The sequence below is a fragment of the Aspergillus novofumigatus genome, assembly GCF_002847465.1.
Source record: "Aspergillus novofumigatus IBT 16806 chromosome Unknown P174scaffold_8, whole genome shotgun sequence".
Lineage (NCBI taxonomy): Eukaryota > Fungi > Ascomycota > Eurotiomycetes > Eurotiales > Aspergillaceae > Aspergillus > Aspergillus novofumigatus.
In genome coordinates this window covers 1521334-1547890 of record NW_020194281.1, presented here as the reverse complement: position 1 = coordinate 1547890, position 26557 = coordinate 1521334, and the positions used below count along the sequence as shown (strand labels likewise).

At 52.8% G+C, this 26557-nt stretch overlaps 9 protein-coding genes across 9 annotated transcripts; 3 read left to right on the top strand and 6 right to left on the bottom strand.

Annotated features, from left to right (window-relative positions):
• Positions 1-384: 384 nt before the first annotated feature.
• P174DRAFT_445352 (sugar porter family MFS transporter) lies at positions 385-2650 on the bottom strand. Its single transcript, XM_024828317.1, has 2 exons — positions 1336-2650; positions 385-1274 (listed from the first exon to the last, which is right to left on the bottom strand). Exons 1-2 carry the CDS (start codon positions 2580-2582, stop codon positions 884-886), a joined length of 1638 nt encoding a protein of 545 aa, XP_024679030.1. The 5' UTR covers positions 2583-2650; the 3' UTR covers positions 385-883.
• A 1749-nt stretch (positions 2651-4399) lies between these two features.
• On the bottom strand, positions 4400-5074 carry P174DRAFT_497348 (alpha/beta-hydrolase; the record flags this gene model as incomplete). Its single annotated transcript, XM_024830897.1, has 2 exons — positions 4400-4522; positions 4592-5074. Coding segments are annotated over 2 exons (606 nt in total), but the record flags the coding sequence as incomplete, so codon positions are not given.
• Positions 5075-5897: 823 nt separating this feature from the next.
• On the bottom strand, positions 5898-7214 carry P174DRAFT_515529 (uncharacterized protein; the record flags this gene model as incomplete). Its single annotated transcript, XM_024832196.1, has 2 exons — positions 5898-6032; positions 6056-7214. Coding segments are annotated over 2 exons (1294 nt in total), but the record flags the coding sequence as incomplete, so codon positions are not given.
• A 743-nt stretch (positions 7215-7957) lies between these two features.
• P174DRAFT_445350 (FAD binding domain protein) lies at positions 7958-9840 on the bottom strand. The gene is made up of 2 exons (XM_024828316.1): positions 8243-9840; positions 7958-8216 (listed from the first exon to the last, which is right to left on the bottom strand). The coding sequence occupies exons 1-2, from the start codon at positions 9749-9751 to the stop codon at positions 8031-8033; spliced, it is 1695 nt and encodes a 564-aa protein (XP_024679027.1). The 5' UTR covers positions 9752-9840; the 3' UTR covers positions 7958-8030.
• A 433-nt stretch (positions 9841-10273) lies between these two features.
• On the top strand, positions 10274-11907 carry P174DRAFT_413302 (uncharacterized protein). Its single transcript, XM_024824342.1, has 5 exons — positions 10274-10667; positions 10720-10787; positions 10851-11230; positions 11281-11345; positions 11404-11907. The coding sequence occupies exons 1-5, from the start codon at positions 10472-10474 to the stop codon at positions 11796-11798; spliced, it is 1104 nt and encodes a 367-aa protein (XP_024679026.1). The 5' UTR covers positions 10274-10471; the 3' UTR covers positions 11799-11907.
• Positions 11874-13720, bottom strand: P174DRAFT_445348 (putative UbiD family decarboxylase). The gene is made up of 4 exons (XM_024828315.1): positions 13310-13720; positions 13045-13253; positions 12431-12981; positions 11874-12410 (listed from the first exon to the last, which is right to left on the bottom strand). The coding sequence occupies exons 1-4, from the start codon at positions 13361-13363 to the stop codon at positions 12205-12207; spliced, it is 1020 nt and encodes a 339-aa protein (XP_024679025.1). The 5' UTR covers positions 13364-13720; the 3' UTR covers positions 11874-12204.
• Positions 13721-16263: 2543 nt separating this feature from the next.
• P174DRAFT_497327 (OPT family oligopeptide transporter) lies at positions 16264-18644 on the top strand (the record flags this gene model as incomplete). Its single annotated transcript, XM_024830896.1, has 5 exons — positions 16264-16447; positions 16495-16662; positions 16716-17938; positions 17992-18483; positions 18537-18644. Exons 1-5 carry the CDS (start codon positions 16273-16275, stop codon positions 18642-18644), a joined length of 2166 nt encoding a protein of 721 aa, XP_024679024.1. The 5' UTR covers positions 16264-16272.
• A 1435-nt stretch (positions 18645-20079) lies between these two features.
• Positions 20080-23648, bottom strand: pmcC (putative calcium transporting ATPase (Pmc1); the record flags this gene model as incomplete). The annotated part of the gene is made up of 8 exons (XM_024832195.1): positions 20080-20169; positions 20199-20709; positions 20775-20914; positions 20964-21364; positions 21421-22305; positions 22357-22499; positions 22553-22956; positions 23007-23648. The coding sequence occupies 8 exons, from the start codon at positions 23646-23648 to the stop codon at positions 20080-20082; spliced, it is 3216 nt and encodes a 1071-aa protein (XP_024679023.1).
• A 1391-nt stretch (positions 23649-25039) lies between these two features.
• Positions 25040-26419, top strand: P174DRAFT_377773 (uncharacterized protein; the record flags this gene model as incomplete). Its single annotated transcript, XM_024822780.1, has 1 exon — positions 25040-26419. One exon carries the CDS (start codon positions 25040-25042, stop codon positions 26417-26419), a length of 1380 nt encoding a protein of 459 aa, XP_024679022.1.
• Positions 26420-26557: the final 138 nt, after the last annotated feature.

Sequence of the window (26557 nt, the reverse complement as noted above, 5' to 3'; positions counted from 1 at the left end):
AATACGAGGGAGCCGGTCCTGCGGCGGTCGAGGCAAATTACGCCCAAGCTTAGTGACGTGTCATGGTCCTTCTATTGGACGGAAAGAGCGGAGGATTGTAGAAAAATCTTAAATGGACGTGTGTAGAAATCGTAACAGCTCTGGTTGGTATCGAAGAGAGGAGAAATGCACTTTGGGCACGGACTATAACCGATCATTACTCCTTCAGGCAATAGTCACTTCATTCGCGAGTCCAGCCGTCTGCAGCATGGCGGTCAATATCACTTCGACCGAACAATCTCACAAGAGGCAATGGATTCTGCGCTTCTATTTCTCGGAAGTTCTCGAACCTGCTTGTCAAATGCCCGGAGGTGCACCACTCTAGCTAAAATCAAGTTGCTGCGGAATGAAGTAATTGGAAATCTTCTTGGAAGTGCGGTCAAAACCCAACATTTGAAGTCCATTCAACTAATAGCTATTTGCTTAGAGTCGTTCTTGGCAACTTGTTCCTGCTGGCGTTAGTGAGCTAAATCATGCTATGCACCTTATAATAACTTTTCTTCACCCAATATATCTCGACGGCTGACTTGAACGGCTAGGACAATTCTTGAAAAAGCTGTCAGCTGTGGAGGTTCGGCTTTGGCATCATGTCAGAGACCAGCACATCAAAGAAGAAAAATCCTCCATTCGCTTGTCGAAGTACGAGGTACAGTCAAGAGTTCTTAGTACCCGATACTCTTGAATGGCAGATAGCTAGTATATTCTACTGACACAGGTTACACAGACCCAGTATGAAGAGAACAAAGTCTATTGATATATTCATCATGGTATCGTATCATCCAAGAAGCAAATCTATATGCAAGTGTAGTAAACACGAACCCCAACTCCAAGGGAACACAAAAAACTAGGCAATCTCCGCATGGAACGCCTGCTCCTCCTTCCGGGTCTGCGCACCTGGTCCCTCCTCCCACTCCGACTGCGGAATCTCAAACTTGCTGCTCTGCCACGGCGCCACATGGTTCACATACATCCAGTCGATCTCCTCGAGCGTGCGGCCCTTGCCTTCAATAACGCAGAAGTAGACGACGAAGGCGGCGACGAGCAGACAGCCTGCGAAGACATAGCCGTAGGCGAAGTCGATGGCGCCGGTGATGAAGGGGGTGAAGAAGCTCAGCAGGAAGTTCCAGAGCCAGTTGGAAGCGGTGGCGAGGGCCATGCCCTTGGCGCGGTACTTGGAGGGGAAGAGCTCGGCGACGATGGCCCAGACCATGGGACCCCAGGTCATTGCGAAGGCACTAATAACTTAGTTAGTTTGTGATGCAGATATGAAAAAAAAAAAGAGGGAGGGGGACGTACGCAATGAAGAAGCAGGCGAGGACGATCATGCCCTTGCCGACGTCGGGGGTGTTGGTGGGGTCGTTAACATCAAGCATAAAGTGGCCGATAGACGCGAAAATCATGAACATGAGGAACATGAAGCCGGCGCCGAAGATGAGGGACTTGCGGCGGCCAAAGTTCTCAACCACGTACAGACCGCCAAAGGTGGTGACGAAGTTGACGGCACCGAGGATGACGGAGGTGACGAAGCTGTTGGAGAGACCGGCGCCTTGGAAGATGGTGGTTCCGTAGTAGAAGAAGTAGTTGGCGCCGGTGAGCTGCTGCAGGCACTGCAGGAGCATGCCCAGGGCGACACGGTAGAGCATGCGCGGGCCGGTCAAGAACTCGTGCCACACCTGTACTCCGGACTCGGCGTCGAGCTGCTTCTGGATCTCGTAGAGTTCCTGGACGATGACGCGGTGGTTCTCGGGCACACCGTACAGCTTGGCCATGGTGCGACGGGCACTGTCGATCTTACCGTGACGGTACTCGAAGCGAGGGGATTCGGGGAAGAAGGCCATGCCGCCGCCCAAGACCAGGGCGAAAACGACGGTCAGGCCGAGGGTGATGCGCCACTGGGCGGTGCCGTCCATGCTCTCGGTTCCCAGGTTGATCAGGTAGGCCACGAAGATACCCAGCGTCACGAACAGCTGGTAGCAGCTGATCATGGCACCACGGACGTGACGCGGAGCACTCTCACCCTGGTACATGGGGACCAGCAGCGAGCAGCCACCGACACCCAGACCAGTCACCCAACGGCCGATGACCATCTGCCACCAGTGCCCGGCAGGAGAGGTGATTTGGACAATGATACCGACGATCAGGATGATGTTCCACAAGGTGATGGACCACTTGCGGCCCAGTCTGTCGGCAATGGGAGCTCCGACCAGAGCACCGATAAGGGTACCGATGGACAACAGACCGACAATGAGACCGGAGCGAACGTGGCTGAAGTGGTACTCGCCGTTGCTGTATTCACCATACCGGTGCAGATAGTTGTTCATCTCCTGGAAACCGGAGATCTGGCCAGTGTCGTAACCGAACAGCAGACCTCCCATGGAGACGAACAGGCCCATGATAGCGGACCGAAGGGTCAGACGGGGGATCGGGGTGTTGACTCCGAGATCGAGGGGCTTCTCAGCAGCCACCGAGTCGGAGCTGGAGTATTGAGGCTGGGGGGCGGGGGTGATGGATTCCCCATGGTGGGTTTCTGTCTCGACACCCATGTTTATTCTTGGTCTATAGAGGGTATACTATAATGTAATGACCATAGGAGGAGGAAGAAGGGGGGGGGAGATAGTGGAGGAAGGGAGGAGATAAAACCCGGACGAGGAAGAAAAGAGGAAACGATCAGAGCGAGGCAACGGCTTATTTATATTTGTCAACTCCCCTGCGCTGGACGAACAAAAATCAGAGAAGAGATCCACAGGTACACAGTCGGAGGGACAAGACAGAGTGTGGGGAGGACAGGCATCCCGCTGGAGATGACGATAGTCGGCACGGGGATAGCACAGAAGCCGTCAGCTTCGGGTCTGCATGATCCGTGATTATGATTGGAAGAGAAGAGAGTGAAATGGCCAGTCAGAGTGAAGTACAGGTAGAACTTCGGGATCCACGGCTGGACGAGACCGGCCATTGTTCGTAGAAGATTCTGTCGGACGCCACTGGTTCAGGGTCTTAGTAAGAATGCCATGGCGGCGCCACGATGGACAGGAATGGTTCGTCAAATGAGACGGACGCAATGACAGGGACTGTACTACGATGATGTATGCCAATTACTCTACCTCTACAGAGCATCGACCGAAGACGACATGTAGTAATGATTGTCAGGGAATAGCATCCATCATTACTGATTCCGGGTGTCCCGCGCATATAGTGAAACTAAGACACCCACACCCACCCACATCTCCAGAGTCTCGGCAAATTTCTACTCCGTACTCCTGCTCCCGGAAGAGGACGGAATCCCCAGCTGGAGACATTCAACAGTCACCTGGAGAATGAGGGGTTGCCATTCCTTTTCAGTTCACCGGTGAATACATACATTAGTATACTGCGGAGTATCTGGAGTATACTATCATACTATCAAATGATGTATTCATGGTGTGTCTACAAAGGCTATTCACCTCTGCCCAACAGGTTATTTACAAGCCAACCCAACAAAAAGCTGAAATGACGCCGACCGAGACGGCTCGGCCTCGGCAAAGGCTGAGGAACGAAAGTAAAAAGAGAGAGAAGAGAAACCGGCTGAGCCGAGAATCGTCAGTGGCGTTGATTGCTAATGCTGGTTCGCTCAACGCCGGGCACCAAGCTTTCAGGCACTTGACCAAGGAGGAAATGACTTTTGTGGCTGTTAATCCGTTTAGTCTATGATGTATATTACTAGACATTGGGTCAAGGAACAGTAGAAAAGGACAGTATATATTATTTGAATAACAAATGTGAATGCTAATACCCCGGGGCACTGACTACTGAGTACTGACTTGTTTTCATCCAAAGAATCTGTATTCGTCTATCCTTCCTGTTTGGGAAGATCCACTCAGCCATCCGGAAGAGGAATAGCGGTAGGGCAGGGTTTGTCATGGGCGGGCTCCCTTCAGAATGCGAAGATTACGTCATTGACTGAGCCATGGAACTTCCTCGCTTCCACAGTCGAGACTTTTTTTCTCGATCAGGTGACATCAGCTGACCACAGTATCACCTATCTACTGTGCCACATCCATTGGCCACCGCCACACTTCGGCTCCGAGCATATGGACTGAATATCTACATATACAAGAGTAGAAAGGCAATACTAGGAGTCTTGTCTGTATCCGTGGACTAATTAGAGTAGGGCTGGACTTCTGAAGCGTGAGTCTTGTGCTTTTCTGACCCTAGATGATCCACCTCAGAGCAACCACAAGATGTATGCAAAACCAGTTGATTATTATATATATATATATAATCGTTGTGTGATTGCCGACAACAATAATTCAAAAAATGATTAGATGGAGTATAATAATATCTATCTGTTTATGTGCTGGATTTCCTCGATCGTCCACTCAACTTAGAGACGACCAACCACATGCTCAAAGGCAGTCTGCTGAACGGTATCAACCAGGCCGTAGGACAGGTGACCGGCTGGGATCTGGCAGGAGCAGGCAGGGTTGGGTGCACAAACAAAGTCGTCCTGAATAAAGATGAGGAGGCAGAAAAGATTAGCTAGTAAAATGAACAAGGATATCGACTGAATACTCACTGCAAGACAATAATCAAGCACCTTCCCACTCTGGTCCATCTCCTTTGAGAGCTGAGGAATCGTCCTGTTACTGGCAATAGCCTGCTCCGCAAACATTCCTACCGAGGCTCTCTCGTCGTGCTGCGCAGTAGCGTTCACATTGGAACTCTTCCCGGGCATACGGTACGGGTTGCCGACAAGAACAACCGATTTGATCGATTCAAGGGCCGGAGGACTCAGTTGGCGGAGCACGTTAAGCATCAAGGTTGCGCCTTGAGAATACCCGAATAGAGCGTACTTCTGGTGCGGACAGTGCCGGAGTCCGTGGGCGATGGTGTCCACCACAAACTTCTCGCCGCTGCTGGTGTTTTGGCTGGCTGCTGCGGGATACTCCACGGGTAGGCTGACGCCGCCAGTCACGTTGGCAAGGATGTTCTGGATCATGAGATAGAACATGGTGGAAACGCCTTGCGGTTCGGCCGTGCCGCGAGCGTCGATCAGTTCTTTGGTGCAAGCATGTCAGTTGGAGACCTCATGCATACTTTTTCGTTTTTGTCCGGACTGAAACTAGAACTTACTGTAGTTGGCGCATTGCTTAGCTTGCGACGGACGTGTAATGTTCGCATGAGGCAGTGTCAGGAACTGTGGCATTCCACAGCGGCACTCCAACTCTGCGCCGCAGTTAACATTCGAGGGAGTAGCCTGGTTACTCGGTGCCGGCGCCAAATCGTGCTGAACAGAGCAGTTGGGGCGGCTGGCACAAGTCAGGGCAGACATGGCCAACAGGAAGTAGAGTGCCTTTATCATCGCGATAGACGGATACTTGCCGTGGTAAAAAGAGAGCTTTCTTGCAGACCGAGCGATAGTGTCTATGCTGTTCACCGTCCTTAAGTTGGCTGGTAGTCTATACACTATATATTTGTTTGGAGAGCAATGTGGATACCTCGTACCTCGTATTCCTTTCCCGAAACAGAAACGAAAATCTGTAGCCTGTCTCAAACTTTAAGTGTCAGTGACTTCATATGGAGGAATAAGGGGAGGGGATGATTGCATTTGAGACCATGCTGGATTGATTAATCTCGGTATTGGACGTCTTATGATGGTAATGCGCTCAATCATATAGGGGTTTTACCTCGCGGATTATGCAAGACTACCACCCCCATCTAGTGTTTCATGTCATATATATTTGTATATATATGTCCACGAGGTGATAAACATAGCCAACCAACTACTGGGTATTGAAGTCAGATTGCTGAGTTTAGGAGAGGGAAACGGTTTGCAACTTTACATCTTCACTCTGAATACCTTAATGACAAAGGCTGCGGCACTAAAAGGCAATACACTCAGTCTGCACCATAGGCATATCAAGATGATACAAATCCATCGTGAACAGCGCCGTCATCCTCGCCGTGACATTAAACCAAAAGTCGCTCGTAAACCAATACCCATTCTCACAGCCCCACTCCCATCCGCCGGAGGGTGAACCAGCGTGACATTCCCATCATCCCCAACCACCATCTCGGCATCGACATTAAACACATTCACGACCATCGCTCGCGCCACCAATCCAGACGACAAATCAAGCAGCCCCTCGAAGAGATTTACCGTCACGCCCACCTCCGCCCCTACGAACGGATCAAGCTGCATATCTGACGCGGTGTCCATCGTTGATGTTGTCGTCACTGTTGGCGCGACGCTCCGCGCAGTGCTATCAGTCATGTTGAGTAGATCGAGATGGAAGAGCCCGTTCGTCGCCACGCTCATGTTACTTCTGACCTCTGCCGTGCCGTTCATCCCCATGTCCACCCCGACGTTGAGATCGAGCGTCGGTCCCACGGTTAGGATGCCGGGGATGGAGAAGCCGGCCGCTTCGACGGGACTCCATTTGTAGGTGTAGGCGTGGCGCAGGAAGGAGCCTGCGGCCGAGACGGAGAGGCCGAGCGCCGCGTCCAGCGCGACGGCGATGTCGAGCCCGAGGGTTGTGGCGGTTTTGGTCTCGACGTTGTACGCGATGATCCCGTCGATGGTGATTGCGGCGTCGAGGGTGGCGTGGTTGGCGTGGATGGTTAGCGCGGTGGTGCGGATGAGGTCGCCTGACCAGGCGAGGTCGATGCTGGTGGTGAGTTCGCGCTTGTGGTGGGATGGGACGGGGTGCCCGAAGGCGATGGTGACGGTTTTGGCTTGGTCTTGGAGGTTGGTCTTGCTTGTGGAGGCGGTGATGGTTAGGGTTGAGGGGTTGAAGAGGAGAGATGTCGCGTGGTAGATTCCGCGCTCGGCTTCTGCGTCGCAGTTGCCTAGGTGGTTGGTGACGACGAGGAGGTCGGCACGAGGCCAGGAAGAGTATGCTTTGTTGAAGGTGGTGGTGGAATTGAACGTCACCGTCACGCTCTCGGAGGAGCAGGTCACGCTTGACAAGTCATTGACGTCTTCGAGGACAATGGAGGGGAGCTGCAAGTCGGCTTGGACGAGAGCGCCAATAGAGTTTGAATTGACTGCTTGGTAGTAGAGAGAGATTGCTGACACAGGCTCAATGCTGGCGGCAGTGGTATCTCTGCGTAGAACGGTAGGATACAGCCTGGCCGACAGTGGATGAGCGGAAGCAATCACAGACAGACAGGCTGCTGCGGCAAGAAAGCGAGCCATTTTGACAGGAAGGATGCAATACAGGACTTTCTGAGGGGGGCTGAGCGTTTATGTACTGTATTGAGAGGACCGAAGCAAGCCCTTTATATATCTTGTCACTCAGACCAAAATCACCGAAACAGCGAGACACCGAGGAAGAAGGCTTCAGGGGACATATTGCACCATGTGCCCGTTACACTACTGTGATATTGGTGCAACTTCCTGCAGGCACCGGCAAGTGTTCATGCTACGGCATTAGCTAAAGATGCCGAGTTGTATGGTGAACTATTCCTGATAAAACCACCGAGCCGGGTCTGTACGAGGTCAAGATACAGAAGAATGTGCTGATGGACTTGTGCATAGTGAAACCATATCTCAAATAGTCAGCTCACTGACATGTGACAGACGGTGCTAACTGGACTACATCCGTCAAACGGCCGCGGGCAGTCAAATCCACCATTCAATCGCTATCTTTTGAAGCTATTCTCTTATTATGTTGTCTGAAGACGGCCTCAGATTCCACAATTCTCACGTGTGTGCTTCAATGGCTGGTCTATTGGGTCCCAGACCGGATTCTGCAAGGCAATATAAACGTGCATTAGTGCATACTGAATCCGTTTTCTTGATTCTGACGAGTCTGCACTACATTATATCAGGTATGGACTCCGGCAACACGTGCTAGACAGGTTGGTTATGACTGTCACTACATATCTCAATCTAAGTATGCAGTGTATTAGGGGAGTTCAGGAATGCAAGATGCAATATCACTACTCTATTATATTACAGTCCTCTCTGACATACTACGTATATACAATTAGACAAATATACCAAGGCTGTCTCAGACAAATGCGGCAAAAGGCGAGGTAGCAGCATCAGACTCCTCCCACCCAATACACTTCCAGCAACTCAACAATCCCCGAGGATCATACTTGTTCTTCACGCTGAGCAACCTCTCGTAGTTGTTGCCCCACCACGCCTCGCGCCAGTTGATCGTAAATGGGTTCGCCTCGTTGCTGTACGCCCGCTGCCCGGCGTAATCCCCTCAATCACAGCCGTCATGTTCTGGATCCCCGCGATCTTCAGCTTCCGCGTCGGCAGCGTGCTATTCCACGCCCACGCTGTCCCGGAGCCCAACTCCCAGACGGCCTGCCGCCAGGCGGGAGCCGCGCTCGTCGACCCCTCCGTGTAGTTGTACAGCACCGGCCCAACAACAGGGATATACGGTGTCTGGCCCATCGACTGAAGGAGCGCAAAGAAGTCCATAAGGTTGGCGCGGCCCTCGGCCGTCTCGAAGACAGAGCGCGGGATCAGTCGGCTACCGGGGAAGCGGGTGACGCCGACGGCAACGGAGCTGGTGGTCACGTACTTCTCGTAGAAAGGGTACCACGATGTGAACTCTTCGATGGAGGCGGAGCCGCCGTTGGCCTCGGCGTAGGCGATGACCTCGGCGAGGGAGGCTTTGGCTTGCTCGACGGTGAGCAAGGGAGAGACGTTGACGAGTGTGTTGCCGGTGATGTGGCCGCCCCAGCCTTCCTGGGCCCATTTCAACGTATTATTAACGACAATGTCCATGAAGGGGAGCATGTTGGAGGAGGAGCTGGGGAATTTGATGTTGGCGGCCACAAAGCGGATGGCAGGCTCGACGCGGTGGGTGCTTTCGAGCACGACGCCAAAAGTGCCGCCGCCGCCGCCGCGGAGGGCCCAGAAGAGATCGGCGTTCTGGTACTCGTTGGCGGTGCGGTAGACGCCGTCTGGCGTGACGACCTTGAACTCCAGGACGCGGTCGACTCCGAGCCCGTACACGGGGCTGAGGATCGAGTGGCCGCCGTTTAGGACCCAACCGCCCGAGACACCGACGGTGGGTGAGTAGCCGCCCAAGATGGTGACGTTGTGCTGCTGCGCAAAGGCGTACGCCTCGTCGAAGTTGACTCCGGCGCCGACGGTGATGGCATTGTACTTGAGACCGGTCTTGTTGCAGCCACGGGGAACAAAGGCAGGGTCGTAGAGCATGGACCTCAGGTTGCGAGTCCACAGGGACAGGGTGCCACGGCCACTGCTCCGAGTGAGATAGTCATGGCCGCTGTTCTTGATGACCAGCCGCTGGCCGGAGCAGTTTGAGTACCGGAACGCCTCGGTCACGTCCTTGGCGCTGTGTACCTCGAGATAGTGCGAGGGCATGTTACCCTGCCGGCAGGTGGCATTCACGAACGCCAGGGGATCAGTGGGATCGCTACTGTCGAGTAGGCACTGATCGCTGGGATCCGACGACCACATCTCATCCTGGTTGTTCATGTAGCCATTGGGAGAGTTGGTTCGCAGCCACGGATCGCTGTAGTTGGCCTGAATAGCAGCGCAGGCAACAGCGTCGCGAGCCACCGGGATGCCATTGTAGTTGGAGAAGCAGGGCAAAGAAAAGGGAGTGAGAGGCTGCACGCGTCCTCCAACCGTCGCATTGAAGTGACTCAAGCTGCAAGCCGAGCAATTGTCCTTCCCTGCGACAACAGTAGAGCCCAGCAAAGCCAAGAAGGCGACCCCGGATAATTTCAAACTGGAGGCCATGACGATCCTTCCTGCCCGATACGAGCCACTCGTGGAAATTACAGGGGGATGAAGGAAGATAAATGGAATCGACACTTGGTGGAAATAAACAGGGGTGGCCTGATGCATCCCATACGGATTTCACCGAACCAGGACCGAGATCTCATAGAGGATTTCATGCATGAACGGGTCCTCAAAAGGCCCAAAAGAGAGACCTCAGCAATGAGAGTGCAGCACACTCAATAGTCTTGAACTCTTGGTCCTCCTTACCCGCCACTGCCAATTTCCCACGTTCGGAATTTACCCGTCAAGCTGTGATTGGCGCGATCTTTGATTATCTCAGCTCGGCATCCCTGCTTAGCCTGGCACAAGCTTTGACGCTTTGCCTAGTCCGGCGAATGATCAGCCGGCTGTGAAACATTGGAAGCCAATCAGAGGTGGAGAGGTGACACCAGGATCTAGGCTAACCCCAAAAGGGAAAGTCGGGTTGAAATAAACTCCGAAGGCGAAAAACCTCAGGCTTTGGCCCCCATGGCCTGAGGCTTCGTATGTTGCTAAGTCTTCCTGTTGGTTGTGCTCAGCCTGGGCAAAAACGGAGGAAAAGCTTCTTCTTCAGGCTCTTCGTCCGAGTTGGAGAGAAGAAGTAGCGATGTAACCTTCTTGACAGCAAAACAAGATCATGGCCTGATTTACTCCCCTATTCTCTTTCCTTAGAACTGTGTTCTCTCGTCCGTCGCCAGAATGGCGTACAAGCAGAATACCTACTGGAAAGATGTCCTCACTATCGTGCCGATCGTCGGGGCTAGTCTGGCTACCGTCACGTATCTGCTGCGTCTGTACTCCAGGCGACTGACAGCTGCGGGGATCTTTCTCGAGGACATACTGATGGGCATTGGGTTGATCATCTCCTACTGCGCTACGGCTTTTGTAGTTGAGAGTGAGTGTGCCGCGCCTTATCTAGTACCTGAGTCGGAAGCTGACCGCTGTAGCTGCGTTCAATGGTGTTGGTGTACCTGTCAAAACTCTGCCGCATGATGAGCGGTATCGTATTCAATTTGTATGTTCCTCCTGACCCACCTGTCAGACACATTGACCGCGGCCATAGAGCTGACTAGCGAAGGGATCCTGGATGATACAGAAATTCTGGGCCCCGTCCATGGCCTTTGTCAAGATCTCCATCATCGTCTTCTTGAAGCGTCTCCTGGGGTCTGTCCGTCTATATGCCACCATCTCCAATTGCCTGATCGCCTTCATTGCCGTATGGGCCCTAACCGCCGTCCTGGTCAACACGTTCCAATGCACGCCGGTGCAATACTACTATGACAAGTCGTTGAAGGGACACTGCATGAAGGGGCAGGTGCAGTTCTTCCAGGCTATGGGATCGATTGCCTTGATCGAGGATGTCATCATTCTCTGTCTACCGATTCCCATTGTCTGGAGACTGCAGATTACTTTTCGGCAGAAGCTCGCCTTGACCGTAGTCTTCTCCCTCGGTGGATTGTACGTTCCCCTACCCCTAAGTTGGCAAAAAGTCTCAACTGACCATTCAGGGTCTGCATCTTCAGTCTCATGCGCCTAATCGAGTTCCGCCACTTCGTCGTCACAGATCTCGCCTGTACGTTTCCTATCTATCTCCCCTTCTGCGAAAATACCACTGACCCCTGCCCTCGCAGCCTCCAGCGCCAAAGAATCCATCTGGACCTCCCTCGAACTCGACGTCGCCATCATCTGCGGCTGCCTGCCGCTCCTCAAACCCCTCGTGCAAGGTTTCCTCGGCAAAGTCAAAAGCGGCGTCTCCAAGGGCTACTCGCAGCCCTCCGCCGGCTCCAAACTCCCCTTTCCTGCGTCGCGGACAAACAACGATGGGTTTCAGCAAATCGATGATCCGAATGGGACGTTGGCGTCGGCCGCGTCGAAGACGCTTAATGTGGCGACTACGCCGAGCCGGAATAGCTCTGATGTGGAGTTGCAGGGGATTACGGTGCATACTAGTATCCGGCAGGATGTGGATGGAAGGTCGGATGTGGGGAGTACGGATCGGGTGTTGAATCAGGAGTGGAGGCAGTAATATATTGCATATTTTCAACTTGTATATATTAGGTTCTATTCATAATGTATTTGTGACACCCCTGTAGCCGCTGGTGGCTCGATCTGACGAACTGCATGGGTGTTGCGTCTTATATTCCTGAATTGCGCCGTCTCACTGCGTTCAAGACAGGCATCTATCTCAGGTCTTCCAAGTTGACCGTGGTCAGGTTGCACTTTTCGCATCGAAGTTCTGAGCGCCAAGAATGCTTTTATAGATGATGTCTCGGCTACATCTGCGGCATTAGGACAGATATCTCCAGCAGGATAGGCCGACCGCTAAATGGGGGATGTGACCCAGATGGGGACACGAAATTAGTCTATGTTGTCTATTGTACAATATGTCGTCTATACCCGAAAACAGCCGTTGAACAGCAAAGGTGGAGGCATCACCGCGCAGCCGTCACCGTCGTCCTCACCGGCCCATCCTCAGCAACAGCGGTAGCGGTATCAAACTCCAGAGTACCACTACTCTGACTCAAACTGCCGCTCCTCCGCTCCTCATCCACCTCATTCGTGACATGGAACTGGCGATGCGCCCAGATCTCCAACGGCTGCTCGCGAACGATATGCTCGCCCGACTCGGAGCGGTCGACTGTGGAGCGCACTCCCGACTTATCCCCCTGAACCGCGAGAGATGGATCGTCGAGCTATCCAGACGGCTGGTATACTTGTTCTGACTGCGATTGTATGACGAGTGCTGCAGGAAGGACTTCCAGTTGAAGAGGCGGCGGAAGAGCGTCCAGGTCTGCGGGATGTTGGAGACGATGACTGCCGTAGCGGCCTCGCGGACGTACCACTGCAGCCATTTGATGCCGTAGGGCTGGGAGATGGAGTAGTACTTTGAGAGGATGGAGCAGAGGATGACGAAGGCGCCGAGGGAGAAGACGGCGCAGAGGGTGAGTTTCTTCGAGAGGGAGAGTCTGGCGCGGATGAGCAGCGGGAGCGGGATGGCCATGATCAGCACGTCGGTGGTGACGTTGAAGGCGAGGGTGATGATGACGTGGTTGGTGTAGACGGAGCATTGCACGCTCTTGGGCGGGACGGACCAGTATGCCGAGAAGGGGCGGCACCAGACGGCGAAGAAGAGGATTTCGATGAGGAGGAAGCTGAAGACGCAGATTCCGCCGATGACTTTGACGATGCGGTGTTGCCAGAGGCCGGAGCTGAAGGACAGGTTGTTAGAGTGGAATTTTTAGTGCTGGGAGTTGTTGAGATGCTATGCTCACGTCATGGTGGAGTATAGTAACAGCAGACAGCATTTGCATCCCCAGACGACCACGAGCCAGAACTGCTCGACCGCTACTACCATCTTACTGCCTTTGATGCGGTCTGGGATTGTTGCTTTATCGAGCGTATCGAACTGACTCGGGGGAATTCCGTTGGTGCCGTATTTGTCGACTTCGACCAGGAATACGGTAAGCAATATGTAGAATATCTAAGGCTGTTAGCATTCATCAATGACTCAGTCGAATTGCAGGAGTCAGAACGTACTACAACCACCGCCATGACCAGATCCTCCATCTGGAGGTTGCGCGGCACACCCATTTGCAGAATGCGAGAGACATAGCGCAGCGTTGCTGTTCGATAGTGTTAGATTGTGCACTCTGGGGGTGACAGGAGGACTATGTACTGATGAGCAGCACCACGGCCAACCACACCCATTCCTCCGAAGTCTGAATCATGGTGATTGCCCTTTTACAGGGATGATGCCGGCGCAAGGAGTAATAGGCTATGTGCACATAGAGGATAAAAGAGATTTTGAAGACAGAACCGCCCGGGTCAGCCACCTTTTCCTTCGTCATCCATTTTCTCTCGCAGAAATGACAGGGAGGACCCTAGCAGACTCGCGAGAATGATTCCTCAGGAATCCGACGCCACCAGGCGGGTCCTGCCAGATATAAGTTACCAGACGACAGAATCGGGGCGCAATCGGCTGCGAATCGGCCTTCGCGGACGCCAGGAACACCCAGTTTACTGGCTAGGAACCAGAGCGATTAACTTCAGACAACCCCTGCATTGGACCAGAAGTAGCCTCGATCCTTGGCATGCCATTCGCCGAACCCGGCCATGCGGCGATTTGGGTCATGCATATCACTATCATCTCACGTGTCTGCTTCCATTTCCGGATCTCTCACAGGCCTGACGCGTTGAGGATGGATAAGCCGACAGCGTCTGATTGGCTGAAACTGTAAATTAAGTCTTCCTTGCGAAAAGTTTATTCTGAAAATTCTTCCCGGTGTCTCCAGCGTGGATTCCGTAATTCTTCTAGAAATGATCGTCCTCGAATGGAGATCACAGACCTGGCCTAAGGGACTGGCGGCAGATCTCAATTCTGACATTCACATTAAGAACTGACATATAGAGGCTGCACTCCTTCTGTATGCGGGGGTACTAGTGCTCCTAGCTCTTTGGTGGAGTGTCAGGGACAGGACCGATTCCAGGACTCGGTGACTGGCCAGACATGTCCGTGGTCGAGGTAAAAACTTTGCCAAGTAGGACATTGCATTCGTGGATCATACGGGGGTTCTTGGCCTAAACGGTCATTCGTTCTCTTCTTATAACGCTTCTCAAACAAAGTCTAATGACCCTAGTAACCAATTGGACGCAAGATTGCCTGGTTTCGCCTAAGGTGTCTCGGCCGGTGTCTACTCCGGAGTACATATTTACGCATTGAGATACGTCCATGCTTTGGTTCATGGTGGTCTAGACGTCTTGAGGTTCTATTTTATTGTTTATTAGCCAATTTCTCGCAATATATTTCTCTCTACTTGCATCCTTTTTTGTGCACTCCTAGGGCAGTATGGTTTTCTCAGCCTTGGCGGGCATCGATCCGTGGATCCAGTCGCCGATGTCGCTCGTCTGGCCGTTGGATCTGGAAATTATGATGGACATATTCCCAGATAGTCCTCGAGTAAGTCATACATGGCATTGTCCCCTGGAAGACCATAGCAGATCGTCGTATAGTCCGTGCCATGTCTAAAACTAGTAACCTAATCTATCCGTGCCAGGCGCACCCACACCACGGATACTTGCTAACCCTATGTTTAATGGGCCAGTGACTCCATTTGCAGATAGTGATTCCAGCAGTGAGGTGGAAAACACATCATTTAATTAGACATCTATATTTCTATAGAAGTAGTGGTGTAATTATAATGTATATGGCTGTGTACATTATACAAGCTCACATTTAAGGAGTCTATCACCTGCAAGTAACTGCAGGAATACAGTCTAAGTTCTTCAAGGACTATGCTAAGAATATATTCTAGTACCACAGACATATAATCTTATAGGGTTATATACAAGACAGACGTGTTAGCTGTGTTAACCTTTAATAGAGAAGTATAAAAACAGTTTTTAGGTAAATCTTCTTAATGCATGTGTTAACTAAACTATGCAGTAACAAGGTTAAGCTAATAGTTCTGTGTTCATTCAGTGATGTATAACTTTGTTTATACCCACTATCTCGCCATGATGGGAAGGTTTAGAAAGCAAGACTCTGTATACCCGCTCTAAGACTTGAGAACTGTCTAGACAATTGATATGATGCTATAACCCAAGCTGATCAGAATGTGATACCTATCATTCAGGCTGTCTCTGTCGGCCTAGGCAGTGACTAACCGCCTCATACATGGATAGGAGACTTTCATTTGCTCCAGGGAAGCCTTTAGCAAGCGCATGTCTCCTCCTCAACGCCCGAGGACAAATCGACTAGCTCAACGCACTTGAGGGAGAAACCCATGTGTACATAAAAGTGCTGAATGAGGAAAGCCTTGTAAGTAAGTGCGAGTGGTAGGTCCTGCCAAGGGCTTCTCAGGCAGGCTACTTTCAATTGTAGTTTTCAGCGATACCAGTCTTCTTAGGTGTCTTTGGGGCAGTCATATCAGAGAGGCAAATGGCGTGTATAGAGACAGATTAATTTAACTGTAGGATCTTTGCGTTCCTCTTATACAGGGGACATCAATCTGTTCCTCATATTATTGGCTATCCCAAATTACTTACACGGAGGGACTTCCGAAGGTAACTATAGAAAATGGTCTAACTTAACTATTGCGCCAAGATAACTCAAAGAGGATCCTATAGGCCGATAAAGTAGGAGCTAGGTAGAATAAAGCAGGCCCCTCCCGCATGGAAAAATGATGCGATATTAGCCGGAGTGGTGAAATATGGATCCATCGATGATAGGTTGATTCACTATCTCAATAGCTCGAGACGGAACACTCCGATGCAACTTCAGGTGATAAAGTGTAGGAGCTTATTTGTCGGGAAGAAATCTTGGTCGCATTAGTCCCAATGGCGACATTTTAGGATTGTATGCACCAACCCCTCATCGGTGCAGTCTGGATGTAACGTGGTGGCAGTTATAACGGATCACCTGTCTCAATCCCCTTCTGCTGGTATGATAGTTCTTTCTACCCTCATCTGACATCGTCTCAGCATACCTGAGTCTTGATACGATGGATGACAAGAACCCCTCGGCGGTCGACAAAAGTATAGAAGCAGAGGAGCCGTTCAAGGGGGCATTCGAGAAGCAGGCAAAGGATGTTACACAAGAAACTGAGAGCGCAGAATCCCCGGGCTCCCAAGCGGACAAAGCCGAATATGTCAAGGGACATCCCGTCATTCGAAATGGTGAGCGTTCATTTCCACAGCTGCTAGCAATCGACTAACCCCAACAGGCGCCGACGTCTCCAGGTTCATCGTGTCCGTAAGAGATGACGGTGATCCTGCATTGACTGTTCGATCAATTGTCCTGGGATCAGCGTTCACTGCGCTTTCGAGCGTCATCACGATGCTGTATATCTTTAAGCCCACGCAGATGCAAGTGTCGGCAATCTTCATACAGCGTATGTCAATGTTCCCAGCAATCTCTGTCTACTAATTGTAACACCTGTTCCAGTCCTGGTATATGTGGTTGGCCAGGCGTGGGCTCTGTTTACTCCGCGCCCAGATAGATTCAGGTGGAAATGGCTGCGACGCACCCTCGAGTTCCTGAACTTCGGGCAGCCATTCGGAATCAAAGAGCATGTCGTTGCGTCTCTCATTGCTTCCTCTGGTAACAACGGCCTTTCCGGAGTGGAGGTGTACGCCGTCGAGCGCCTGTTCTACAATATCAGTGTGTCAGCGACGACAGCAGTGCTGGGAACATTCTCCATCTCACTCTGTGGCTTTGTGCTTGCTGGAGTTCTCCGGCCGCTGATTGTCTATCCGGCTGAAATGGTCTACTGGTCGACCCTTCCGCAGGTAGTGCTGTACCAGAATCTCCATTTCGACCAGCGTGCGAACCGGGGCCGGTTGATCAAGTTTGGCTGGGCTCTAGGACTTGCTGCCATTTGGGAGATCTTCCCTGCGTATATTATGACCTGGCTCGGGGGCTTCTCGATCTTCTGCCTGGCGTCAATGGACGCTCCTCAGCATACCCGGAAGATCTTTTCGAAAGTGTTTGGGGGAGCCTCGTCTAACGAAGGCCTGGGCCTGTTGAATTTCGGCTTTGATTGGCAGTATATCCAGAGCAGCTTTCTGTCGTTGCCATTAAAACAGCAGCTCAACAGCTGGATCGGCTATGTGATCTTTTATCCGGTGATGCTGGCCCTCTACTACGGGAATACATGGAGCGCAAAGTCCTTCCCATTCATGTCGACGTCTCTATTCAACAGCAACGGCAAACAATTCTCCACTACGTCCATCCTCTCGAATCAAGGCACAATCGACTACGACAAGCTGAAGCAAGTCGGCATCCCGCATCTCACCTCCAGCACTGTCTGGGGCTACCTCACACAAAATCTCGCCATCGGCGCCCTAATCACCCACGTCCTAATCTTCTATGGCAAGGACATGTACACCGCCTGGAAACAGGCGCGCAGCCGGACCCAGCCAGACCCACACTTCCAGGCCATGCTCAAGTACAAGGAAGTCCCCATGTGGTGGTACCTCGCCCTATTCGTCCTCGCCTTCTTCGCCGGCCTTATCGTAAACATCAAAGGCGAAACCACCCTCCCTGCATGGGGCTACATCGTTTCTCTTCTGCTCGGCGCATTCATCGCCCCGTTCTCCTGCATCCTCTACGGCCTCTACGGCACCGGCGTCGCAACCAACCAGCTCTCGAAAATGGTCGCTGGCGCAGTCCACCCCGGCCGCCCCTCGCAAACCTCTACTTCGCCAGCTGGTCTCATCAGGTCATCCTGCTTTCTGTCAATCTCGCCAACTGGCTCAAGGTCGGCCAGTACACCAAGGTCCCGCACCGCATCATGTTCGCCACGCAGATCTACGGCACTTTACTAGGCGCTGGCCTCAACTACGCCGTCATGACCACCATCGTCTCCAACCAGCGCGAGATCCTCCTCGACCCAGCGGGAAACAGCGTCTGGAGCGGGTCAGCCGTGCAAAGTATGAACTCGCAGGCTATCACCTGGGCGCTCGCGCGCGACGTCTACGGCGTGAACGGGAGGTATCTCATCGTTCCACTCGGCCTGCTTATCGGCCTTGCCTTGCCCGTCATGCACTGGGGTCTTAACAGGGTGTTTCCCCGGGTGCGGTCCTGGCCGCTCAATACAGCTATCATCGCCTCATTCGCCGGGCAGACGTATTACGGCATCACTTCGTGGATCTGGTCGTCCATTGCGGTGGGGGTGTTCTCGCAGGTATGGCTTCGGCGGCGGCTGCCGCGCGTTTACAACGAGTATAACTATCTCATTGGGGCGGCGCTGGACGGGGCTCGCAGATTGTGATTTTTATTCTGTCGTTTGCGGTGTTTGGGGCCAGTGGGAAGGGGCACCCGTTTCCAACGTGGTGGGGCAATCCGGCTGGGAATCCGGATCATTGTATTTAGTGTATATTCCTACTCATGAAGCGTGGGTTAACTCATCAAGGGTTACACTATTGGCGTTGATATTAGAGATATATGAGGCATCCCCCGCCTGCTCGCATTGTGCGTCTAACTGACGACGAATTGACCTCTCCACCCAGCGTCACTAGACTGTAGTCGTTGAAAGAGTCTTCCATCCGGATATCCATCCCCTCCCTCCCTCGCCTACCCAACAACCCTCATCGTCCTCATCGAGTCACCTCCCAGACGGAAGAAGTGATCGTCTGGCGATACATCACCCGGCGAGCGATTCAACACTCCTCCCAAGATCTCCTGCAATTTACGGGCTCTGGTGGCGAATGAGGTTGGAGGCGAGTTCTCGTGCCCTTGACTCAGGAAATCAATACACCAGTCCTCGTCCGCCGCCAGCGCCTCCCACCCCTCCCGACTCAATTCCGGCCACCGGCGCTGTCGCCCCAGCATCAGCTCCGAGCCATCAGGCAGCTGCGGCGCGATGATATATCCGCCGTGGGTCTGGCTCATGATTGTCACAGGCAGCCCATACCCCTCTGGGGACCTCCACACGTGGGACCGCCGCCGCGACAGCCACAATACCGATGAACTGTGGTTTCAGCTCTGGGTAGAGATACGCGCGCACACGGGAGTAGATCCCATCGCAGCCCACGAGCGACCCCGCGCGGGCGATAGTTCCATCCGACCACTCCCAGGTCACATCGTGCTCGGACTCGGAGCGGATGCGCGCGAACTTCTTCCCGTAGTGCATGGGGATGCGCCGTTCGGCCAACTGCCGCCAGTAGCTCGTTGATGAGCGCGTATCGGTGTATCCGTAGACCCTTATAGCCGTATTTTCTCCTCGTTGCCGATCTCATACGAGTCCACTAGCTGGTCGTCCTCGGTTCGGAAGAGGACTGTCTCGCTTTTCGTGGCCGAGGGGTCTGATGCGAGTGTAGATGTGTAGCTCGTCTAGGATTCGCAGGGCGTTGGGCGAGAGGATGATGGCGTCGCCGATATCTTCTGGTGCGGACCGCCCTTCGTAAACAATGCACGGAATGGATTGTCGGTGCAGGGCCAAGGCGAGCGTGAGACCGCAGAGTCCGGCGCCGATTATGGCAACTTTGCTCGGTGACTGTCACGGCGGCTTATCGCTTGTGGATAAACATAAGTTGGCAGGCTCTATGCGTTGATTGAATAGCCTTCCTGGTGTTCGAGCTGTAATTCGCAGTCGGCAATCTTTCATGCAGCGCTGCTCTACAACACCGCTACTTTCCTTGCATAATAGACCGCCTGACTGGGTGGCATACAATCAGTATGACTACATCCGCTCGCTGCAGAGTAGCTTTCAGACCAGCAGTTGATGCGTCGATGCATTACTTCTCATTACAGAAAGGCATTAGTGCCATTGGCATGGGACAAGTAATCACACATCATTACAGGCGAGTCACCGCTGGGAGACGTTCCATTCTTCATCATCCCGAACGTGGACTCTTTGAAAGAAGCCATTGAAGGTTCGGACCAGAGCCCGACACATCTGTCCAAGTGGAGCAAACACAACCCCACCCCAGTACTAACCATTGACATAAGCCTGGCAATATGCCAATCCGGGACAAGCTTCAGCACTGCGGCCCAGGGAATACAGAAGGCGGCGCATCCAATACAAATAGCCCATTGGGGTCCATCCAGCCTGGTGACGCCGAACGCTGCACCACCGACAAAGATGATGAGCACTTGCCCACCTACCATCAAGGCGTTAATCACCATGAACCATCTATTTCTCAGGATCCCCTCGAAGATATTGAACTTGTTGTCCAGTCGACGGCAGTTCAGCTCGTTGAAAATCTGCATCCAGACGAAGGTGTTGAAGATGACGGTCTCGAGTTCGACCTGCTGCTGGTGGATCTCGGTATCATACTTGAGGATCTTCCTGCCTGCAAAGTATAGCGTGAAACAGAGACCGAGCTTGTAGATCGACTGCCCCAGCATCATCTTCCACATGGTCACGGTGAACAAAGGCGCGCTTCGTGGCCTTGGGGGTCGCTGTAGGATATCCTCAGTGGGAGGGTCGGTTGCTCTGGTACCAGGCAGGATGTCAGTACGCCCATCACCATGGTGACTTACAATTCAGGGGGGTCTTACAGGGCAAGAGCGGCAAAGGTGTCCATTATTAGATTCAGCCATAGCAACTGGACCGCTTTGAAGACGCTTTCGTTGGAGCTGCTGTAGATGGCTGTCACGACAGTCAGACAGACGGCGGTGATGTTGACTGTGATTTGAAACTGTCTTTTGTCAACCACATGGATTGCTAGGAGAGTAGACGCAGCAAACCTGCAGAAACTTGGCCACGGCATCATTGACACACCGGCCCCAGGCAATGGCCGTGACGATCGATCGAAAGTTGTCGTCGAGTAGAATGATAGAACTTGCTTCACGCGCGACTTCAGTCCCACTCAGGCCCATCGAGAACCCTACATCGGCGGCCTTGAGAGCTGGCCCGTCGTTGGTCCCATCGCCTGTCACGGCCACTGTCTCACCAAGCCGTTTGAGATGCTCAACGAGGATCTGTTTATCACTGGGCGAAGACCGAGCCAGGACTTGGAGTTGAGGAATAGTCGTATTCAGCTGCTCCTCGGTCAACATCCTGAGGTCGGGTCCTTCCATTGCGATGCCGTCGTCCGTCTTGATCCCGCAGGAGATGGCGATGGATAACGCCGTGTGGATGTTGTCACCTGTGGCGTAAGTTACTACCTCCCGTGTTTCTGACTATGGACCTGTCACGTCTCACCGGTAACCATCTTGACCTGGACGCCCGCCGCATGGCACTTCCGAATGGCTTCAGGGACTTCGGGCCTTAGCGGATCGCGGATGCCAAACGCCCCGATCCAGGTCATATTATTGAACAAGGTATCGAAATCAAGTGAACCCTTCTCGTTGTCTTCAGCCTGCCCAGAGTTCCAACCTGGAAGCTCGCGATATGCAATTGCGATCGTCCGCAACGAGGCTCGGGCAAAGGTATTGATTTGGTCATGTATTGCCCGCCTGTCCTCGTGCGACATCTGTGCTCTGGCTAATGATGTTTCGTCCGATAATCCTGGAAGTGTCGATTCAGTGCAGGCACCGAGGATGACCTCTGCGGCTCCCTTGACCAGCAATCGGTGCCCTGTTCCCAAACGATACACGACCGCCATCGCCTTCCGAGCCGAGTCAAATGGATAGACCTGTTCGATCTTGGTTCTTTCTCGCTCCGTAGACACATCCCGCACATCAAGCGCTGTCTGTGCAAATCGAAGGAGCGCAATTTCGGTGTTATTCCCGACCAAGACCTTTTCGTTCTCGCGCTGCTCCTCGAACGCTGTCGAGTTGACTACGAGGCTCTTGACAAGCAGAGCTTTCAAGGCTCCCGGGTACCTCTGCGTCACACCCGAGATGGCGTCGTGCTGTGGCTGAGATGCATTCTCCAGGGGCAGCCGGCCGACCGATTCACCGGTACTCAAGAAGCCCGCCACCACCGTCATCCTGTTCTGCGTCAGAGTCCCTGTTTTATCCGAGCAGATCACGGTGGCGTTTCCCATCGTTTCGCAGGCACGTAGCTGCCGCACAAGGTTATTTTCCTTGAGCATACGGGCTGTCGCAAAAGCTAGGGCCAGGGTCACAGCCAGGGGTAGTCCTTCTGTGAGGCATCAACAAGCGTATCGAGAAGTGATGGGAAAGCGGTGCATACCAGGAATTGCAACCACGATCACTGTTACTGTTACTATGAGAATATCCATAAACTCTTGTCCTTTTACAGTGGACGGCGCATCATCATCTGGAAGCCGAGCCAGGAAGCGGAAGAGGAGCACGAAGAAGAGGAGGAGAGCTGCCCTGCACTGGGCTGTCAGGCACTATCCTGCACGCCTTTGTCTAGAGATACCTACCCCAGCCCAAACCAACCTATCCAGTTGGCTAGCTTTCCCAATTTCACCTGTAGTGGCGTTGGAGCACTCTCTGTTCCTAGAGCCACCATTATCCGGCCATACGTCGAGTGCGGGCCCACGCTGGTTACCAGATATGTGCCCATTCCTTCGAGGACTTTGCTTCCCGATATAATGAACGGGTCCTGGTCATCAGTAGCTGTGCCAGCACTGACCTTTTCAATCTGATCCGACTCTCCCGTCGCCATGGACTCGTCGCATTTCAGCCCATGGTTCGTTATCACGACCCCGTCAGCAGGGGCACAATCTCCCGGCCCAATATGGACGACATCGCCGACGACCAGATCATTGATATGCAGCATCATCGGCCTTCCAGAGCGGATGACTCTCACCTGACGATCGACTTTCTGCACCAGGTCAGTTACATTTCCTCGCTCAGGGCAGAACCTCAACCAACCAGTCTATTAAGTCTCGCAAACTGCCTCTCCTTCTGCCAGTCATTCCCTGCAGTGGCAGCAACAACAATCACAATAGCGACGCAGACCGCCACGCCCTCGATCCAATCCACCTGCGACTGCCCGCTAACAGCTTCATATATCCCAAGCGCCAGCGAGACGACCGCCGCGACGGTCAGAAGGATGATGATCTTATCGTTATACGCGTCCCAGAGAAGCCTTCCAAAGCCCTTCCTCTTTGCCTCGGGCAGCACGTTCCGCCCGAACACTCGGGTTCGATCGGAGAATGGCACTGAGGTTTCCTGGTCGGGACGGTGCCGGGTAGGGTTCGCCTGCAGCGGCCGCTTGCTCTCCGTCTTGCATAGCGCTGCCTGTCTCGCCTCTTCTAGTGTGACGGCGCCAGGAAGGACCCTCTCGCTGGCTAACAGGCCAGCGCTCAGATCGGTGCGCAGGCCATACTTAAGGCCGTGGAGTCCACCGAGAGCATAAAGTGCAGGGAGAGATTTGGGGTTGAAGAGCTGATTTAGTTGGCCTGGCGAGAAGGCAAAACAATTGTCTAAACAATTGTCTCCCGCGGTTTGAGTGTCTGAGCCTACTGCTTCGGATAGGTCGACTCGAACGGAGGACGGAGGCCTGAGACTCATCTTTGCGTGGATACGCTAGGGGAAATCACTGTTCCTCAGAGCGTCTTGGGAATTAAACCGTCTATATACATTCCTTTCGCCTTGACCCATAAAGCGTGGCTGTGTCGGACTCTTTGCTGCTACCCATGGGTACTCGCATTGGCACCCGGACATTGACTAACTTTATATCTTGAGAAGCAAATCCGTCTATCTAATCGATCAATCTGACGACGCGGATCAACCAAAACTCTGGGCACTTGGCCGCGCACTGCCTCTCTTGGCCGCATCATCCATAAAAAACATAGTCGTCATGGTAATCAGAGCTAACACAATAAGACACCTGGATCAAGCTCGAGCAATGCTACAGAAAAGCGAGATAGGATTTGCTATAACCCTTTATTCCCACCTATTCCTTTACATGAATCAGGTTGAAGCTTCTCCCTAGACATAACGACTTCTCCATAGTGCAGCCCTTTGGAGCCTGCCATCACGAATGAACTATGTAAACGGCAGACATCCCAGCCCGTTACATCCTCTCTCTTCAGTATCTCTATAAATATGACGGATTTATGATTTTATTGATGGCGGTGAACTTAAGTTGGCAGCGTCCATGCGTTGACTTTTAGTACCCTTTCTGATCTCGAAGTTTAACCTGCAGTCGGCAATCTTTGTGCAGCGCTGTTCTACAACACCGCTACTTTCCTTGCATGATAGACCGCCTGGACAATACAAATCGATAGCCTGCCGCGTTCGGACTGCCACAAATTTATAGATCCATCCACAATTGCCAGATGCAGGCCGTCGCTGGCCGAGTACAGGTCGTCTATTTGTCAACGTGCAGCAAGACTAACCCCAGACACGTTCGGGTCAGCCCTGCAACCATCATTTTCTATATAGCACTTGCAACAACGAACTCCGATCGTCGCTCAGAGCCCACAGAAGCTGATGATCGGCGCAGAGGCTTGCTCCTTGCAGCCTCGAACCAGCTTGGGCATGGATACATAAATCCTGTGACTCCTGTCACCCCTGCGCGAGTTCCAGGCCCTTGGAACACCTCAGCAATTAACATCTATACTGTATAACTTCCTCAACGTTGCTTCCAAAGATACAATATCACGATGAGAATCTGTGTTCTGCAATCATCATACGAAGGATTAGATTCCACACTACAGGATGCAGACGACAAGCCAGCCCAGCCGGGGCTCTTCACAAACGAACATACCTTCGAATACCGCCTCATCCACAAAGCCACTGCTAAAGAAGAAATCGACGCTTTAGCAGCTGAGGGCTTCGACTTTTACTTCAACTTCATGTGGGGGACGCTGGATGACCCCGTCGCGGGCGTCCTGGACAGCCGGTACTTTGAGTCGCTGAATCTTCCTTCCTGCGGTATACGCAGCTGGCAACGCTCGATGGCCAAGAACGACCCCTACAAGAATGCCAGACACTGGGGCGCGCCGCCCGGGCCGGAGACCGATCGTTTCCCTCCGTTTGTCAAACCGGCGAATGAGTGTGCCAGCCGACTGATTGACTACCAGTCCGTCTGTCAGAACCAGAACGAGCTGGAGGGCGCTCTCCGCCGCATCAACAGGGCATTGTATGACGACCGTGTGAGACGTGCTGAGGCTATGGGCATTAAAGACACAAAGGGCTATGCAGAGTCGTATAACCCCGTCGGGCGCGATAGTGATGATGTCGTCGTTCAAGAGTACTTCGACGGAGAGGACTATAGCTGTACCGTCATTCAAATGGGCGACGCTTGTCTTGCCCTGACTCCATTCAAGGTGGTCAGAAAGGACGAGACTCGCTCCGAGCTGTTACGCAAGAAAGAAAATCCGGATTTGTTTGAACGTCTCCAAAACATCGCAATCGACGCTTTCATGGTTAGTGGATGTCAAGGCAACAACATGGGCTGCGCGGTTAGTCTTCGTGCCCGGCCGAATGGCGACGTCTTCGCTATTGAGGTCAACCCCCAGCCTGCGGCTTTCATGCCTGAAAGGCCATGCCGGGATCTACCCATCATACACAGTCTTCCTGGAGGATACCCAGCGGTCATCAATATTTTCATCGCGAACCACTTGCTCCGAAACGCAGCGCAACGGAATGCCGAGGAGAAGATTGCCGCCGCGTACGATGACTTCGCTTCGAAATACGACGCCGTCCAAGCCAGCAGCAGCACCATTGCCGCGGCTATTAGAAGCTTGACAGAGGCGTATGACTTTGGCGGAACCGTCTTCGATCTCGCCTGCGGCACGGGTCTCTTCGGGCGTGTGTTGACAGAAACCAAAGCCACGAGTGCAAGTAGTCGCCTACTGGGCTTTGGCATATCCACCCAGATGGGGGATATCTGCCGGAGCAGCGGTGTGTATGAAGCCGTTCATATCGAGTCCATGGAGCAAGCTCTGCTCAGCCGGGATCGCTTTGCCGTGGGCGTCGACCATATAGTTTGCTTCGCAGCGATCCACTTCCTGCGCCCTGAGGTATTCGCGTTTGTTCTGGTGCTTTGTTTCACCCTGGCCAGGAAGTCCATAACCATCGGTGTCGATGAGATCCCTGACGTTTACAATGAAAAGCTCGAGCAAATGAACGCTGGGCACATGCATGCATGGAACCACCTTGCCCCTATGCTGGCATTCGGAGAGCCGCCCAATTGGCAATTGACGAAGAGTACGAGGCAGTATTCTCGGACATCGATTGGCACAGGAGATGAGATTTATACTACGTATTTCCGATTTGATCGAATCGGAGAAAGCCAAGATCTGATGTCCAAAGGGCCAGAGTTTCCCAATTAATCGGCGTGCAGTAATTTGATGATATTAGAATGGAATTTCAGATACTATCTGTAGATGGGTATTCAATTGTATCAATTCAATTCACCCTTGCTCATCCCCCTGTTCTGTGACTGGAAGATGCTAAAATACAAATGCTGG

What these genes read in the sequence shown, in the direction of transcription:
- P174DRAFT_445352 (XM_024828317.1), bottom strand. Translation starts at nt 2,582, where the DNA reads ATGGGTGTCGAGACAGAAACCCACCATGGGGAATCCATCACCCCCGCC. An exon ending in CTCGCCTGCTTCTTCATTGC is followed by an intron (nt 1,275 to 1,335) that starts GTACGTCCCCCT and finishes CTAAGTTATTAG; the next exon opens with TGCCTTCGCAATGACCTGGG.
- P174DRAFT_413302 (XM_024824342.1), top strand. Translation starts at nt 10,472, where the DNA reads ATGGCGTACAAGCAGAATACCTACTGGAAAGATGTCCTCACTATCGTG. An exon ending in TACGGCTTTTGTAGTTGAGA is followed by an intron (nt 10,668 to 10,719) that starts GTGAGTGTGCCG and finishes TGACCGCTGTAG; the next exon opens with CTGCGTTCAATGGTGTTGGT. An exon ending in GTCTTCTCCCTCGGTGGATT is followed by an intron (nt 11,231 to 11,280) that starts GTACGTTCCCCT and finishes CTGACCATTCAG; the next exon opens with GGTCTGCATCTTCAGTCTCA.
- P174DRAFT_445350 (XM_024828316.1), bottom strand. Translation starts at nt 9,751, where the DNA reads ATGGCCTCCAGTTTGAAATTATCCGGGGTCGCCTTCTTGGCTTTGCTG. An exon ending in GGATCCAGAACATGACGGCT is followed by an intron (nt 8,217 to 8,242) that starts GTGATTGAGGGG and finishes TACGCCGGGCAG; the next exon opens with CGGGCGTACAGCAACGAGGC.
- P174DRAFT_445348 (XM_024828315.1), bottom strand. Translation starts at nt 13,363, where the DNA reads ATGGGTGTGCCGCGCAACCTCCAGATGGAGGATCTGGTCATGGCGGTG. An exon ending in TGGTCATGGCGGTGGTTGTA is followed by an intron (nt 13,254 to 13,309) that starts GTACGTTCTGAC and finishes TAACAGCCTTAG; the next exon opens with ATATTCTACATATTGCTTAC. An exon ending in TTACTATACTCCACCATGAC is followed by an intron (nt 12,982 to 13,044) that starts GTGAGCATAGCA and finishes CCTGTCCTTCAG; the next exon opens with CTCCGGCCTCTGGCAACACC.